The sequence below is a fragment of the Cyprinodon variegatus genome, unplaced genomic scaffold, assembly GCF_000732505.1.
Source record: "Cyprinodon variegatus isolate N-32 unplaced genomic scaffold, C_variegatus-1.0 Scaffold69, whole genome shotgun sequence".
Lineage (NCBI taxonomy): Eukaryota > Metazoa > Chordata > Actinopteri > Cyprinodontiformes > Cyprinodontidae > Cyprinodon > Cyprinodon variegatus.
The window spans coordinates 146161-161649 of NW_015150522.1; the positions used below are offsets into that span (position 1 = coordinate 146161).

Sequence of the window (15489 nt, forward strand, 5' to 3'; positions counted from 1 at the left end):
TCATGACATCGGCAGACAGATTTTCCATAAAAGCCTTTAACTTTATTTATGGATACCTTTTTTTTTTTTTTTTTTTTTTTTCTTCGCTCTTTTTGGTTACTTTTTGGAAGAATGTGGGAAAAGAAATGCCTAGATTAAAAATAAAATCTTACCTTTGGCTTGAACTCTCTACAGAGCGCTGCTTTGTCAAACCAAGTAAGGCAGAGGTCTTTAATGCAGTTTAAATCATTGGTTATACAGTATCAGATTAATCAAACATTCACCAAAATTAATCTTTGTTAGGATACGTAATAAAGCACACTGGGAGCATATATCAGGTCTGAAAGGAACTTCAAAGACTTTCGACTCTTAATGACAGAATTGATTTGACATTGTGCTAAACCTTTGGCTTGCTGCTGTGCAGTCTCAGAGCAGATTTGATCTATAAAAGGGGTGGATGGAATATTACCCCTGTTGCATAATAAGCTTTATTGAACTAAAGTGACAATAGAGTGCTTGTGGCAACAAAATGGACTGGAGCCAGTTTTATTATGAGAGAAAAAATGAATCTTTAATGGGATATGTGATAATCTATCACATACCGATGTGGAAAATGCTTAACCCTTATAAGGCTACTGATCTGTGCATTAATCCATGATTGTAAATGCAAATGAATATAAATGTGATTAGTGTAGTTAAAACAGCTTTGGTTGGTCAGTATATCTAGAAAGGCTATATTTAACTATTTAAAAAGATGATATTGGAGTGTGTGTCTACTGTCTTCATAAATATGAACAATATGGTCCAGAATTTATCAGCAGCATGCTATTATATGTGTGTGTTTGTGTGTTTGGATGCATGAAGAGTTATAGAGGAAGTTACAGTCTAAAATTAAAGATTTATAGGAGGATGTCATTTGCCTAATAGCAGACCCTACTCTCTGGAGAGATAAAGAAAACCACAATGATGAGCTGTCCACAGAAAAAGAGCCAAGAACCAGTCTGTCTTTGCAAAATCAGTAGAACATAACCCATATTTAAACTTCCATTCAACTAAACATTAAAGAACTTACCAGGTGTAAATAAAGAAAGCAGCCCCCATGCCATTACACAACACCATCCAATCCTCTTTCCCATTTTCATACCGGATTACTTTAATTTAACATAATGCTGAGACTTTTCTGTCATTCCTTGTTTTTTCCATTTCAATCACATATAGCCTACTAAACTCTCACGAACCACAACATCCATAGATTCAGTGCTGTGTTTCATAATAAGGAATCAATATTACTGTACATAACAGGAAATACATATTGCTTAAGGTTATACATTCAAATAGCCTTAACAGTTCTAGGAAATACTACAATTGATCATTTAGGTTTTCTAAGCAGAGTATTTAAATGCCACTCCTTTATTTAACCACTGCAGGCTTGATTCTTTGTTCTGCTTATTTTTTTGATGCATCTCAATTATCCTGCTATTTCACACACATTCTCATTGTACCAATTAAGAAGCATCTTCTGTGATTATGACAAAAGCGAGCTGTATGTGCTGTCCTGAAATTGGCAAACAATGGGCAGTGCTGCACCTGTGTTCTCATTGTTTGCTTATTCTTATTGAGAAAGCTGGCAGTAATTAGTTAAACAAAAATGTAATGAAAGGTTTTGTATGACAGTCCTGCTGGCTATGCCTATAGTGTTCTGCTTGTTTAGAGAACTATTTAAGAGTGACATCTGGCTGAAAACTCAAGAACGAAAGCTGTAGATGTTAGCTCTATGTAAGGACCACACGGCTCAGCAGCGAAATATGGAGAGTGCAGTTGTTCTCCTAAGTTTGCTGATTACTGGTAAGTACATTTTTGAAACCTCTTTTCTAGGTTGAAAGGTTTGAGAAAGACTTTCTTAAATAATTTGAGACATCTCTCCTTTCAGGATTTGCTCAAACTGAAAACATGTGCACAGATCGCAGATGTCTGGCTCAAATGTTAATAAGTAAAGAATATTTATCTTCACCTCAGTCTGAGAACTGCACCATGCTTGTTGAGGTTCCCATAATTAGATATCAAACTCTGTCTGTTGTAAGTATTTTTTTTCCCACACACTTAGTAGATGTAGCAAAGAAAATATTAAGACTATTCTCTGTTAAAAGTTTTTTTTCAAGCACTATTAAAATCTATCTTCCTTTGTTGACAGAACATGAAGGAACTCCATGTAAAGAGTCGTCTAGAGGCTGACATTGTTGGTTGAAACATTCATTTTGCAACTTAAAAAGGAACAGAAATAGAATCCAGTTTCAAACTTAATTTTATCTTAACTTGCAGAAATGGATAGACCCGGAGTTGGCCTGGAACACATCAATATATCCATTTGAAAGAGTAATATTGCCTGTAAATAAAGTGTGGACTCCAGATATAGCTATAGAAAATGGGTGAGTGTCCTACTTTTAAGACAACCTAAGCTTAATAAACTTGACGCTTTCTGTGATTCATCTGCTGTCTCTGTTGTAAATGTGTGCAGAGAGAGCACCATGCAGCACCATTCTCTGGATCTATTGGTGCATAGTAATGGTACAGTGCAGCACAAGGTCGTTGTATTGGCAACGGTAGAGTGTGAAATCAACTTGTTCAACTATCCGTTTGCTTTCGATAAGTGCCCTGTTGGAATCAAATCTACCCCACCAGATGGTAAGTAATTCGCTAATGACATAATGTTGAGCTACTCTTTTATTCTTTCAATGTTGTGTTAATTAGTTAAAAAAAATCAATTAAAGCTCATTGGCAACTACAAACCATTTTCCTCAAATCCCAAATGACAACATAAAGAACAAAACACCTGTACTCTGAATTGTAGCAACATGTCTATTATACCCTTTACAATTTCAGTGACAATAATAAAATGTTTCCAGATTCTACGGTAGCAAAAATCTTTGCTACCGTGGTGCCCTAAAGCAACAAACCCAATTTGGTCTGTTAGTTTTCAAATATCAATCTCTTTAAATAACAATTTACTTATAAAAGTAGCAAGAAAGCAACAAGCTGGGATTTAATTTGTAATATTATTTTTCAAGAACAAATATTCAGTTTTTCATCTATTAATTTATATATATAGCCAATATGTATATATTATGGATGCACGGCGGGTAGCGATGTCTCCTTGCAGCAACAAGGTTCGATTCTTAAATCTTAAGTCTTTCTGCATGGAGTTTGCATGTTCTCCCCGTGCATGTGGGGGTTCTCTCCAGGTACTCTGGGATCCTCCAAAGGTGCAAAAATCTTAGTTAGGTTCATTGGTTTCTGTCTGTATTAATTGGGTTTGTGTGTGTCTTTGTGTTGCCCTGTGACCGGCCCCACCTTGATGGAATAAGCGGGAGAATATATATATATATATATATATATATATATATATATCTGATAGTTTTATTATGAATATATATGCGTATATATTATGAGTATATATACGTATCTTGCACGTACGTATATATACGTATATATTATGAGTATATATATGTATCTTGCAATATGTCCATATTAGTCTGAGTCTGTCCAATCATCTTCTGATATTGTCTCCTATTTGCTGCTGATGACAACACATTTAGCATGATGTTTTTTCACACCTTCTTTAAGGTTTCAAATGAGGCTTTCTCTACCTGACTTTCAAGGGGTGTGTAAGTGTGTATGGACATGTGTTTGTTAACTGGGACGGAGGGGCAGTGTATGACCATTTTCTTATTTAGTATTTAGTAATAGTAAGGGGTTTGGGTTAGGCCATGAAAGTGAAATGATTGGGATAGTTGGACAAAATGTGTGTGTCTAAAATATGTCATATTTCTGTCTGACAAAATATTGATGAATTACTAAATAAAGTGTTGTTTCTGCAGAGTGCGGGATAGTCGTAGACGTTAACACTGTGACTTTAGGAAGCACTTCCCATGGAGACTGGGAAACAGAAGAGGTTAAACTAGAGAAAAAGCGAGAAGACCGTAATTATATCTCTGTAAGTTCATGAAATTAAATCCTAACCAATTCAAAATGAAATCAAATGCTACATTCATAGCAAATCCACCCAGTTTAACTGTCAAGCATGGCTGAACCTAGAGATGGAGGCTGAGGGATTGCTGCAAAATCAACAAATAACTCTATAGAGTAATGAAACAGCTAAGGTTATTTTATAGCTAGGTTAGGTTTGTCTGATGTTAAAGTTTGTGTGATGATCTAAAACATGTGACAAAAAAGCAAAAGCAGATAAAGTTGTTAGGAGCATACACTTTACCATAGAAATGTTTATCGTTCATTATGAAAAATGTTTAATTAAATGTAATATGTTTTATTTTTACCAGTGAATTGAATTGATTCCTAGATTAATCACATTTTTAATTCACTAAAGAAATATAGGGAGAGGGAGGAAACTTTTCTGAAAAAAAACTTAAAAATGTTTGAGAAGCAACTTACAGGATTTTTATATTAAAAAAAATCTATGTTTGCCTGCTAGGTAACACGCTGTACAAATCTAGGTCTTTCTTAAGATCTACGTTTTTTATTTTCTCTGAATAGTTTTTGATTAGTTAAAGCCATGTTCCACATTTACTAAACTCATCAAACTTATTTTTTTAGGAATAATAAGAAAGAAAAAATAGAGACATTACTAAAATAACCTAATTACATTAGCATGACATTTCCATATTGCATCCATACTTAACTGATACAATGCAGACTCTGTTATGTCCTGGCTTCGTTAGTTCCCTTCAAAAATTGTGTCTTTGCTTACATTGAAGGTGTATCTCAGAATCAGAGTCACCAACCCTTTCATCACATTACTCCTGCCCACTTATCTGATCATGATCGCAGATATTGTCAGCTGCGCTCTGCCATTGCAAGGTGGCGAGCGCAACTCATTCAAGGTAACTTTGGTGCTCAGCTTCACCATGTTTCTGAACATCCTCACCGATGTTCTCCCTGGAGACAGCAAGTGCAGCCCAGTTATCCGTGAGTCACAAACCAAATGTTACTGTGCTAAAAGATTAGATAAAGACGTGCAGCAATTCCTAAAACCCTCTTTATGTCTCACAGGTATCCATTTCTGTGTTTGCCAAGTCCTGATGATGATAAGCACGCTGGTGTCTATGCTGTTGACAAGGGTGTCTCAAGATGGATTCTTCCTCTTCACCTTCTCCTTCAGTAGGTGTTCTCGTCAAAATGCAGGAGGCAACGAAGAAAACGATGAAGCAGGTGAGTGAGGCTTTGCTGTCAGGGGAAACAAAACATGAGACTGGATCATTTTTTCATTGGGGTTTGTCACGTGAAGTGACTAACTAACTAACTAACTAACTAACTAACTAACTAACTAACTAACTAACTAACTAACTAACTAACTAACTAACTAACTATAACCTCAGCAGAAGCCAAGGGTGACATCAGCATCATTCAGCATGATGTGTCCCAAGACTCTCTGATGCACAACATGATCGTCAAGTTCTTGGAGGCTTTTGACACCAAACAGCAAGAAACTGAACGTCGTCAGCAGCTTGCAGATAAACTGGATAAAATTTGCTTTTGGTTCTATTTGGTTGTTACCTTTGCATACTTGGCTGCTATGACTTATGTTATGGTAAGGTATGAATGCATAGTTGACCATTTTACATTTTGGGAGTGATGCATCTGTCAAAAAAATTCAAAATCGTCTCCGATCATGTGTCTTGTAATAGATATAATTAGATGACTTTGAGGATATTAATCATAGACGTATGTTTTGTTAAACTACGTAACCAGTCATAAGTCAAAGCAAGACAGGTTTGTTTGTTTACATTTTGTTTGTGCAGTAAAAGAATAACAAAAAATGAAGCTACACATCAAAATAAATGCTTAAACCTACTTTTAAAACACGTGGATTGGATTGCAGTGGGACACATGCCAGGCTTTTGTGAGTATTTTAATTAAGTTCAAACAGATTGATTTCAGTAATAATTTGCTGGACTGATCCCAAGTTTTCTGAGAAACAGGACACAGAGAGTAAGAGTTAAAAATTGTCTTAACTTATTAAGCTTGCAAAAATGTGCCAGAGATGACATAACAACAGCTCCATCATAAAGAATACTGATTATTATGCATGGCAAATTCCTGACTCAATATTTATTTATACATATATATATGTATGGGTTAACATCTAGCTTTTATGGTTGTTGCTATAAGGTTCCGCTTGATTATTATACAGTATATGACGCTTTGCTTAAAATTATACATACACAACGGACAGGGAGAGGAAGGTGGAAAAGAAAGAAGGGGTAAGAAATATCGAAATAATCCCCAGATGCCCCAGTGGGGGAAGAGGTGCCGGCCACACCCCATCTGCTGCGTCCCACAGAAGCCGCAGATCAACCCCACCGAAGCACCCAGCCAATCACAGCTGCTCCAGGCCTCCACATTCATACGGTCTGTATGGATAGAGGTTGGGCGGATCTAATCATCCTTTGTCTTTGGTTCTCTGTAGCATTTTTAACCTAATTTCCAGAGAAATTTGTTAATGGAAGAATCTGAAGATGTCATAAGTTTTCTTTAACCCAGTACATTTTGGAACCAGCTCCCTCTGGACATGTATGCTACGTCATTGACCAAGGTCTTGTCAAATCTAAACTTAATAGGTTTTTTATGTAGTAAGGGTTTTTGGCATTTCATCTATATATTTTTATGTTCTAAATAATTTCTTGGATTTTATTATCAAGCAATTTTCCTCTCTGCGCGGCTCTTTTTAAGGACTATATGAATCAATAAATTAAAAATTCTGTGAAAGTTAGACTGCTAAATGAAAATAAAAACAGCAGTTGCCCAGTGATCTATAACGTTTTAAAATAGCACAAAGATTCTTAGCTTTACATGATTATAAATATCATCAAAAGCAATCAAATAGAATTTTGAATATGATTATTGGTTAAAAAGAACTTTCAATCCCAATAGCCAGGAATTTACAGGAATCAATCATTTAAATCAGGTCTGCTGCAGAGACTCAACTTAAAACATGCAAAGCAGCGGTATTTTAAGAGTTTGGGAACTACAGCTGTGGTTCACAACCCTATAGACCATAGGATTGTCACTTGACTATAGGCTATAGTCCTCAAATATATAATCTCTAACAAGTGACTTTTGTCAAAGATTGTCAGTGTGTATTGTTGCACATTCCTTGGAAGTATTTTAGATCAAACATGGATTATTGAAACTAAGTTAAGGATAATGTGCAAAAAGTCACGTCAGCACTTCTTCTGCTTCAGGAAACTGTCATTTTAACACTGATCAAACAGCAATGACCCTTTTTATTGTACTCTTACTTAATCAATTCCTTCCTTCTCCTTGGTCTCATGGTTGGGTCATATAACTTTAAGGAGTTCCTTCCAGTAGGTCATGAAACCGCCATCTAGACTGGATTTTAATTGATTTGAAAGATTTTATTAATTTTTTTTTATGGTTTTTACCCATTAGTTTTGAAAAAATGTTTTTGGATATTAATGCATCCAATCATTAAGTCTTTCTCTCTTTCTCTGTGTCAATTATATTTGTTTGAATTGTTCTGCCTATGTGTTAATTATAATCAATGTAAATAAAAGATCATTACTATGAATGTGTGAATGCTTTGAACTATTTTAAAACTAAAATAGCTAGGGCTTATTATTATTAAATAACCTTGGACCTTGAATGTTATCAAAGCAAATAGGTAACAGGTTCCAATTGGATAATAATGCTTTGAAGATTATGTTTGAGTTGTCAACGAGTCAATAAATCAGAGTTGATGGTTATAAAATTATATTTATCCACAAGGGAGCAATCATCGGCATGCATTAGGCATATAAGGAGATTGTGAAAAATACCAAACTTGGTTACAAATTCAGACATTATCAAAAACCTGACTGACAGTGGCGACTCATCACCTTGAAAGAAATGAGATGGAAAAACACGCATAACACTTAAATGATTGATGAAACCAAAAAAAAAAAAAATGACAAAAGAATATAAATTCTGATTTTTTTATTAAACTAATTCAGTGGATGTGTTAAACGGGCATCAATTCTGTTTTTATATTAACATTGAAGGCTATATCCATACATATTCAGCCAAAAGCACCAAAATAATGTTGCAAAAGCAATCTGAACCAATTGTGGACACTGTGGGAGTGGGTAATTAATTACTAAATTAGTCTGATTGTCCTGAACTAATATTACCCATACTATTTAATCAATTTTAAATATTTATGAATTGTTTTGCTAAAGGTTGATTTGTCATGCTTGGTAAATGCTTTTCTTAGCTAACACAATAAACCATTAAGTATGTGAAAGATACAGCATTTGCATATGAAATTCATAATAAAACTATCTTTATCAGATGTTTTTAAACTAAAATGAGCTGCTATTTGTGAAATGAAAGTCTTAAAAAATATATACTGATGAATGTTTAACAGGTGCTTGTGCAACATGAGAAGAAACTATTGTGTTTATTCTTAAGCATGTATCAGTTATATCAGCATAACAAAATATTTTATATATAAAACAAGAAAAACTAAGTCTGGAAATACACTGCATGCTTTATAGAGTTCAGATTAATTTAAGTGTGTGTTGAGATGATCTACTTGAACCATGATGTATGTTGCCACCTTGTGGGCAAACATTTTCCTAAAGAAAAAACAAGGTTCCCTTCACTCTTATTCTTAGTTAGATTTATTCAGTATTATTAGACTTGGACATTTTTTTAAACACAAGTGTAAACAAAAACAAATGTCATTAATTACATCTTTCTAAACTATTTCATTTTTTTATTTTTTTATTTGTGATGAAAAAAAGTGATGTAAACATATGACTGTATAGTTACAGTTCCACAGATGCTTCAAAGTCTATTTTCAGAGGGCAGCAGGGAGGACAGTCCATGGTGGGGGTGTGAGGGGTCATTTATGATTTTACGGGCTCGGGACAAAATGTCTTTTATGGAGGGAAGAGGAGCCCCGATGATCTTCTCTCCTGTTCTTACTACTCTTCTCACCTTCTTCCAGTCTGAGGCGCTGCAGCCTCCACACCACACAGTGAGACAGCTGGTCAGAACGCTCTCTATGGTGCTTCTGTAGAAGGTGGTGAGGATGGGTGGGGGCAGGTGGGATCTCCTCATCCTCTGCAAGAAGATACGCTTTTGTGCCCTTTTGACCAGTGAGGTGGTGTTTACAATCCAGTAGAAGGGTGTCTGTGATGTGCATCCCCAGGAATTTGGTGCTGTTGACCACCTCTACTGCTGAGCTGTTGATGACCAGTGGAGCGTGGTTAGGCTGGTTCTTCCTGAAGTCCAAGATGATCTCCTTCATCTTCTCCACTTTCAGAATCAGGCTATTATCTTTGCACCAGTCCTCATCTCAGTATTTCTGGTCGTTGTCGTCACTGATGAGGCCCACCACCGTGGTGTCGTCTGTAAACTCACAGTGCAATTGGTGGTGAACCTGGGGGCGCAGTCATGTGTCATCAGGGTAAACAGTGGGGGCTCGGGACGCAGCCCTGATGGGAGCCTGTGCTTAGGATGATGACATCAGAGGTGTTCTGTCTGACCCGCACTGACTGAGGTCTGTTTGTTTATTATAGAAGCAATTGGTAAAAATGTATAAATCCTAAGAATTCTATATTTGGAAATGGAGTTTGTGATTTATTTTAGGAAACCCAACACTTTCTCAAAAATATTTGAAATTATTATTTTTATTACAATTATAAATCATACAAAGGCTTTGATTCGCAACAAACATTTGAACAGAAAAATAGAGTTTATTTAAAGTAACAAAAATATTTTTATATATATTAATGCACTTTTCCCCAACATTCATTCATCCTAAAGCCTAGGAGAACTTACAAAAATAAACTTTACCATCATCATAACAGTGAATTTCCTCAAAATCACCTTATGTGGCGAAACAGGAAGAAGAAAGACAACGAAATAACTCAGAACATAGAATAGATCCACCGGGTTATGAGCACCACCACCTTTTTAGTCTGGATGTCTGCAGTTCAGTTTTATGTTTTCTCTGTTTCCTTCATTACCTTTTGAGAGAAAAAAAGAAGTGTCATAATTCATTATGATATTCATATAAAGAAAATGCATGAAATGATTAAATTCACAAACCTGTTTGAAAACCTGCCCAGTGAGGTAGGTCTGTGCCATGTTTCTAAGGCTGGATTTTCCACCCACTTTGCATCTGACATAACCATACAAATTGGCCCATTGCAAAACCAGTCCCATTATTACCACCGCCTGAGGTACAAGGTCACAGCAGAGAATTACCACCTATGTGACATTAATACAGTCTGACAGAAGTATGACTCATGCAAAAAAAAAACAAAAAAAAAACAGTAAACTCACCAGCCATTTGATGTTAAAGGAGAAGATGGTGCTGAATAGAAAGATGACCCAGAAGATGGGGCACACAGTCAGTCCAAGCCAGAAGATCCGTGACTCTGCAGCGGTGGTTTTGCTGACACTACCGGCCTGTTCAGAGAGGTAGACTTAATTTTACAGAATCCTGACAAATACAAATCTAAGAGTCAATTTCATTGTATTCTATAATAACACTCAAAGTACAGGATGGATCAGAGGTTAACTTAGAGTCATAAACAACAACAAATAAAAAAAGAACTGAGGACACGTGTAAATTCCTTCTGGATTTCTACTCATCCAAACTGGATCAAAACTATACACTCAGATGGAACCATTGAATTACTCGCTCTATGATTTAGTTAACTATCTCTCAGTACTAACCAAAGACAACTGTACCAACTATCAAGCATAATAGGGGCAGCCTAATGCTGTGGGTCTTTCTGGAGGTGAACCTGAAACATTGTGCAAAGTGGACTATTTCTGCAATTCCCTTAAATTGTTATGGGCAATTTGAGAACACTAGTCTTCTTTAACCAATTTCAAAATGAGTTAGGAAGTCTTCCAAAGACAGAAAATTAAAGACAATTTTATAAATTAAATGGCATTCCCATACCAAAGAACCTAATGTCCTGAAATTTCCCCAACCTTTACTTTATTTGACATTCATGGACTACATTTAAAACTAAGTAGTAAAAAATTAATTTATAAGGCTCCTTCTATAGCTTTAAAATAAAAAGGGCTTCACAGCAAAATAATAGACCGCAAACCTAAATAAAATGCCTACAATCGCATGTAAAAGAATGACATTACTTAAAAAAGAAAGGTGAAAAATAAGCACTTAAAACTGAAGATCAAAAATAAAAAGTGTTTTACCCTGCTTTTTTAAAGAGAAAGCATCATTTTTTTTCAGGAAATCTGGGGTTTCCTTTCATAAACCATTTAATTGAATTTTACCATTTTTTCTTTAGAATAAGGATCACATATTTAGGCAGAAATATGGTGGACCATAATCTGATAGAGTTTTTATTGCAGCAGTTCAAAGAAACTTTCACCAAATGCTTTGAATGTTTAAGTTACTAGTATGTCCAGGTTTTGTATTTGTAGGAGCCAATTATTTTTTGTTAATAACTAACAAAGTTTTTTTCTTCATTGAGCATAATCTAGCTAAGATTATTTGCGTACTTTTATTTACTACTTTTTATTTACTTCTTGATATCTGTTATGAGATTATGTTTCTTGGTTATTTAGTCATGTTCCTTTGTTTTTGGTTAGTTATGATTAATTTGGGTGAATTATTTTTATAAATAGGCATTCAATGGTAGGGCCAGCATGCATCTCGGTGGGCGTATGGTTTTTCATTTTTTAAACTTATGTTGTGGCCCAGCTTTTATGACACAAAAAAAATGGAAATCCACAAAGGCCACAGATGCACCATGGATTAATTAATTTACACAGTACAAGAGAAACTGAGAAAACTGAAGGAGTTTACCTAGAACATTTTTTTTTTCTTTTGCCTGTGTAAATGACTTAGTCCATGGTGCATCTGTGGCCTTTGTGGATTTCCACTTTTTTTTTGTGAGCGTCATCAAAGTACAGATGGATTAATTCATTATGAGAAATTACCTTCCTTGATTCAAACACCCATCGGCTTCTTCCATCTTCATCGACTTGATTCCACCACCGAAGGCCAACCAGCAATCTGCCAGATACATTCTGAACAAAAAAGACAATCATTTGAAACAAAATTATAACAATGATCTAAACAATAAAACTCACAAAAAACATTTAGTTAAACATAACAAAGTATATTAACCATTTTTACATGGAGTTTTCTGTTTAAACCAGACAGTTACCTTTACAGTCCAGAAGTCACATGAGAGCAGGAGGATGATGGTGACCATGCAGACAATAAATCGGCCACTGAGAAAATCACACAGTAAATAAACCAAGATGGCACATGTCCGGAAGAAGAGGTGGAAGAAGGATGTCAAAGGATGTCTGAAAGACATTGGAGTTTGGTTTTAATCATCAGCTATTAGGGCACAATGAATGCATACACTTTCTGAAAATAAAAAAAAATTAAAACCTAATATTAGACTTTTGTTGCCTGTAGTTCTCGTCCTCCTCACCAAAAAGGGGAGAATCTTGAGAGTCCTGGAAACATAAAAAAAGTACATCAACATAATCCAAATCACATATTTCTGTCTTCTTAAAAGTTTAACAAACATGTAACTGAAAATACTCAATCAAGCAATAACCTCCTAAGTGATACAATAAACACGCCATTAGATATATTTTACCTGTCGATCCATTTCTCACACAGGAGGATGAGTTTCCTGGTGACGTGGATGTAAACAAACTCGTGTGCTGAGGACCCAAAAAGGGTGGCCGACAGTTTGCCTGAGTCCTTCTTCTTCTTTTCTATTTTGGCGTAACCTTAAGGTGCATACCGCCCCCTAATGTACATGAGTGTGTAGCAACATTACTTTACATCAAATTATATTTTTTATTCCGTATATAAATAAATAATGCTTTCCTTATTCAGTAAATATCCTTTATATTTCCTTAATTTCCCAATATTCCTTTTAAGACTCCATTATTTGCCTGTCCTTCCAACCATACTTCTCAATTTCTCCCTTTCATGTTCATAAGTTTCATCAGTACATGTTCTACATTTTCTTTTTCTCCACATCCTTCACATTTATCATTATTTTTCCTTCCTATTAAACATAAATTGTCATTTAAATAGGTATGACCCACTCCTAATCTAATGATTATTACTTCTTTCCCTCTGTTTCTCTCATCAATGATTGTATTTAATACTTATTTTTGTACCTTATATAATCCTCTTCCTTTCTTATCTTAGTTCCACCTCTTTTTTTCCATTTTTCCATTTCTTTACTCTTAATAAGTAATTTTCCTTCCCCTTTCCCAAAAGGAATTGCAATGGTTATTGTTCCATCTAAAGCCCTTTTTGCCAATACATCTGCTTTTTCATTGTCTTTTACACCTTCATGCGATGGAACCCAACATAACCAAACATCAATGCCATCCCTATATAATCAAAATAGACTGTGCTATATTTCTAATACTAAATCTTTTCTATCATTTCCTTCTCCCTGAATACTTTCTAAAACTGCTTTGGATTCTGTACGTACCACCACCCTGTCTGGCCTAACCACCTGTACCCATTGAAAGCTTAGTATAATTGCCACCATTTGTGCTGTGAAAACAGATAATTGATCTGATATTATTTTAGAAATGTATATTTTAAACTCTGGTATATGTTTGCCTGAGTTAAATACCGCTGCTCGACCCATAACCAAATCACCAGAAAACCTCATAACTTGAGCCCAAAAAACCATATCAACATTGAAGATTGTTTCATGGAAAAGTTGTTGGCATTTATGATAAAATTAACACTGATAAATAGTTGTTATAATGGTGTTGCTGATTGTTTTTTCCTTAGTTAAATTTGCTAAATAGAGATAGCTTTCACTTTTCATTTATATTTTATAGATTATGAACTTAAAAGCATGGTCCGTCATTTCATCAGGTTTGGGACTTTGGTACCACAAGAGGGTTTAACAGCACATTAATTCTTTGGAATATAAAACAGGTATGATCAGGGACTTTATTTGGGTGTTTTAGATAACCTTATTATGATATTTTCTAAAACTAAAGCAAGGTATGTAGAATAAAAACTGCAAATGAAATTGCAGGGGCGGAGCTAAATGTGGGGGCTAGGGGTGGCCATGGCCACCCTTACCCAATCATTGGCCATCCCTGTGGCCACCCCTACCATTTCCCCCCCCCCCCCCCTCTAATACAGATGGTGGCAACAGTAATATTCTCAAGTGGAATATTCAAAAACATTTCTACTTTTTTGTTGTTAATTATGCACATCAGTATTCTAAAAACAAAGATAAGTACATAATTCCTGCTCTTTTCAGAGCTAGATTTTGTGTTACTGTATATGGTGTTAAGAGAAAAATATGTGTCTCTGGAAGTCATCTAGGAGTCTTCAGTGAAATCAAAGATAAATAACAATTTAAATAAAATATTATCAAATAATCAATTTATGTAGATATTAGTGCTTGTAAATATAAATTTTATGCAGAATGTTTATTGATACAAGTAGGTAAGTAATGACAATGATGATTGATCCACGCCCCAGAACTCAAAGCTGAGTTTTATCCACTATACCTTTATTCTAGAAATTAGGGATGTTTCAATATGTCATGGTTTTGGTTATGTTGTGCTTTACTTTGCTTCTTGTTTTCTAGTTTTATTGGTTTAATTCATATTTTGTTGTAATTTCTAGATTTATGTTAGTTCTCAGGTTTTTTTGTTGCTTTCCTCTGTTGCCCTCTTGTGTGTGTTCCTTTCCCCTTGGCTCTCTCGTTGTCTCCTCACACCTGCTCCTTGTTAGCCCTGCCGTTGTCTCAGTCAGCTATATATGCTCTCCCTACTCTCACTCTTTGCTGGTTCCTTGTCTTTGCTTTCCTCCCATGCTCTTGTCCACCTACCTCGTCTCTCTCTGGCTCCTCCTGTTTGGTTTCCCCAGATGTCTCCATAGTTCTGGTTTTCTTTTCATTATTAGTTGGATTTTTTTTTGCATTCCTGCCTTTGTTTACTTTTTTGCCCCATTAAACTGCAAGAAATCTCCTCAGCCTCTCTGCTTCTGCATTTCGGTCCTCAACCCACAACTAAACCCTGACAATATATATGCGTCTATTTGTTAGCAAAGGCTGTAGGAAAGTCTAGTTAGTCTTTATTTATAAAATATTGCTGTTTTGCTCCTTAATTTTTCTCTTGGAACCGTGCAGATTGACCATGAGGTTCTGGTGCCTATCCGCTTTCGGCCACCCCTCAATGTACATTGGTTATTGCCCTGCAACCCTTATAAAAAATTTCTGGCTACGCCTCTGTGAAATTGTAAGGAAAAAGAACATTATATATTTTCTTGCATTAGACTGAGGCCAGCAAAGTCAGCTGCAAACAGAAAATAATGACAATGAATAAAAGCGAATTCAGTTTCCACAATTTTTTTTTATTATTTGCAAATATAATGGTATTAATCAAGTTTTATATGACATTATTGGTTTAAATTTTAAAAATAAAATCTTC

At 35.3% G+C, this 15489-nt stretch overlaps 2 protein-coding genes across 5 annotated transcripts; one reads left to right on the forward strand and one right to left on the reverse strand.

The window, feature by feature from the left end:
- The first annotated feature begins 1691 nt into the window (after window positions 1–1691).
- On the forward strand, window positions 1692–7570 carry LOC107083125 (zinc-activated ligand-gated ion channel-like). 2 transcript variants are annotated; one of them, XM_015372124.1, is made up of 9 exons: window positions 1692–1824; window positions 1910–2055; window positions 2171–2215; window positions 2299–2405; window positions 2495–2661; window positions 3855–3970; window positions 4749–4959; window positions 5044–5202; window positions 5370–7570. In XM_015372124.1, the coding sequence occupies exons 1-9, from the start codon at window positions 1743–1745 to the stop codon at window positions 5624–5626; spliced, it is 1290 nt and encodes a 429-aa protein (XP_015227610.1). In that variant the 5' UTR covers window positions 1692–1742; the 3' UTR covers window positions 5627–7570. The 2 variants fall into 2 exon arrangements, with proteins under 2 accessions (XP_015227610.1, XP_015227611.1); XM_015372125.1 differs by having other exon boundaries at window positions 5373–7570.
- Window positions 7571–9221: 1651 nt separating this feature from the next.
- On the reverse strand, window positions 9222–12750 carry LOC107083144 (Golgi apparatus membrane protein TVP23 homolog B-like). 3 transcript variants are annotated; one of them, XR_001481172.1, is made up of 8 exons: window positions 12660–12750; window positions 12446–12513; window positions 12213–12357; window positions 11983–12072; window positions 10345–10470; window positions 10108–10269; window positions 9916–10025; window positions 9222–9885 (listed from the first exon to the last, which is right to left on the reverse strand). XR_001481172.1 is itself a non-coding variant. In XM_015372142.1 (7 exons), the coding sequence occupies exons 1-7, from the start codon at window positions 12669–12671 to the stop codon at window positions 9999–10001; spliced, it is 630 nt and encodes a 209-aa protein (XP_015227628.1). In that variant the 5' UTR covers window positions 12672–12750; the 3' UTR covers window positions 9222–9998. The 3 variants fall into 3 exon arrangements, 2 of the variants coding, with proteins under 2 accessions (XP_015227628.1, XP_015227629.1); XM_015372142.1 differs by having other exon boundaries at window positions 9222–10025; XM_015372143.1 differs by having other exon boundaries at window positions 9634–10025; window positions 10108–10236; window positions 12660–12749.
- Between the last annotated feature and the right edge of the window lie 2739 nt (window positions 12751–15489).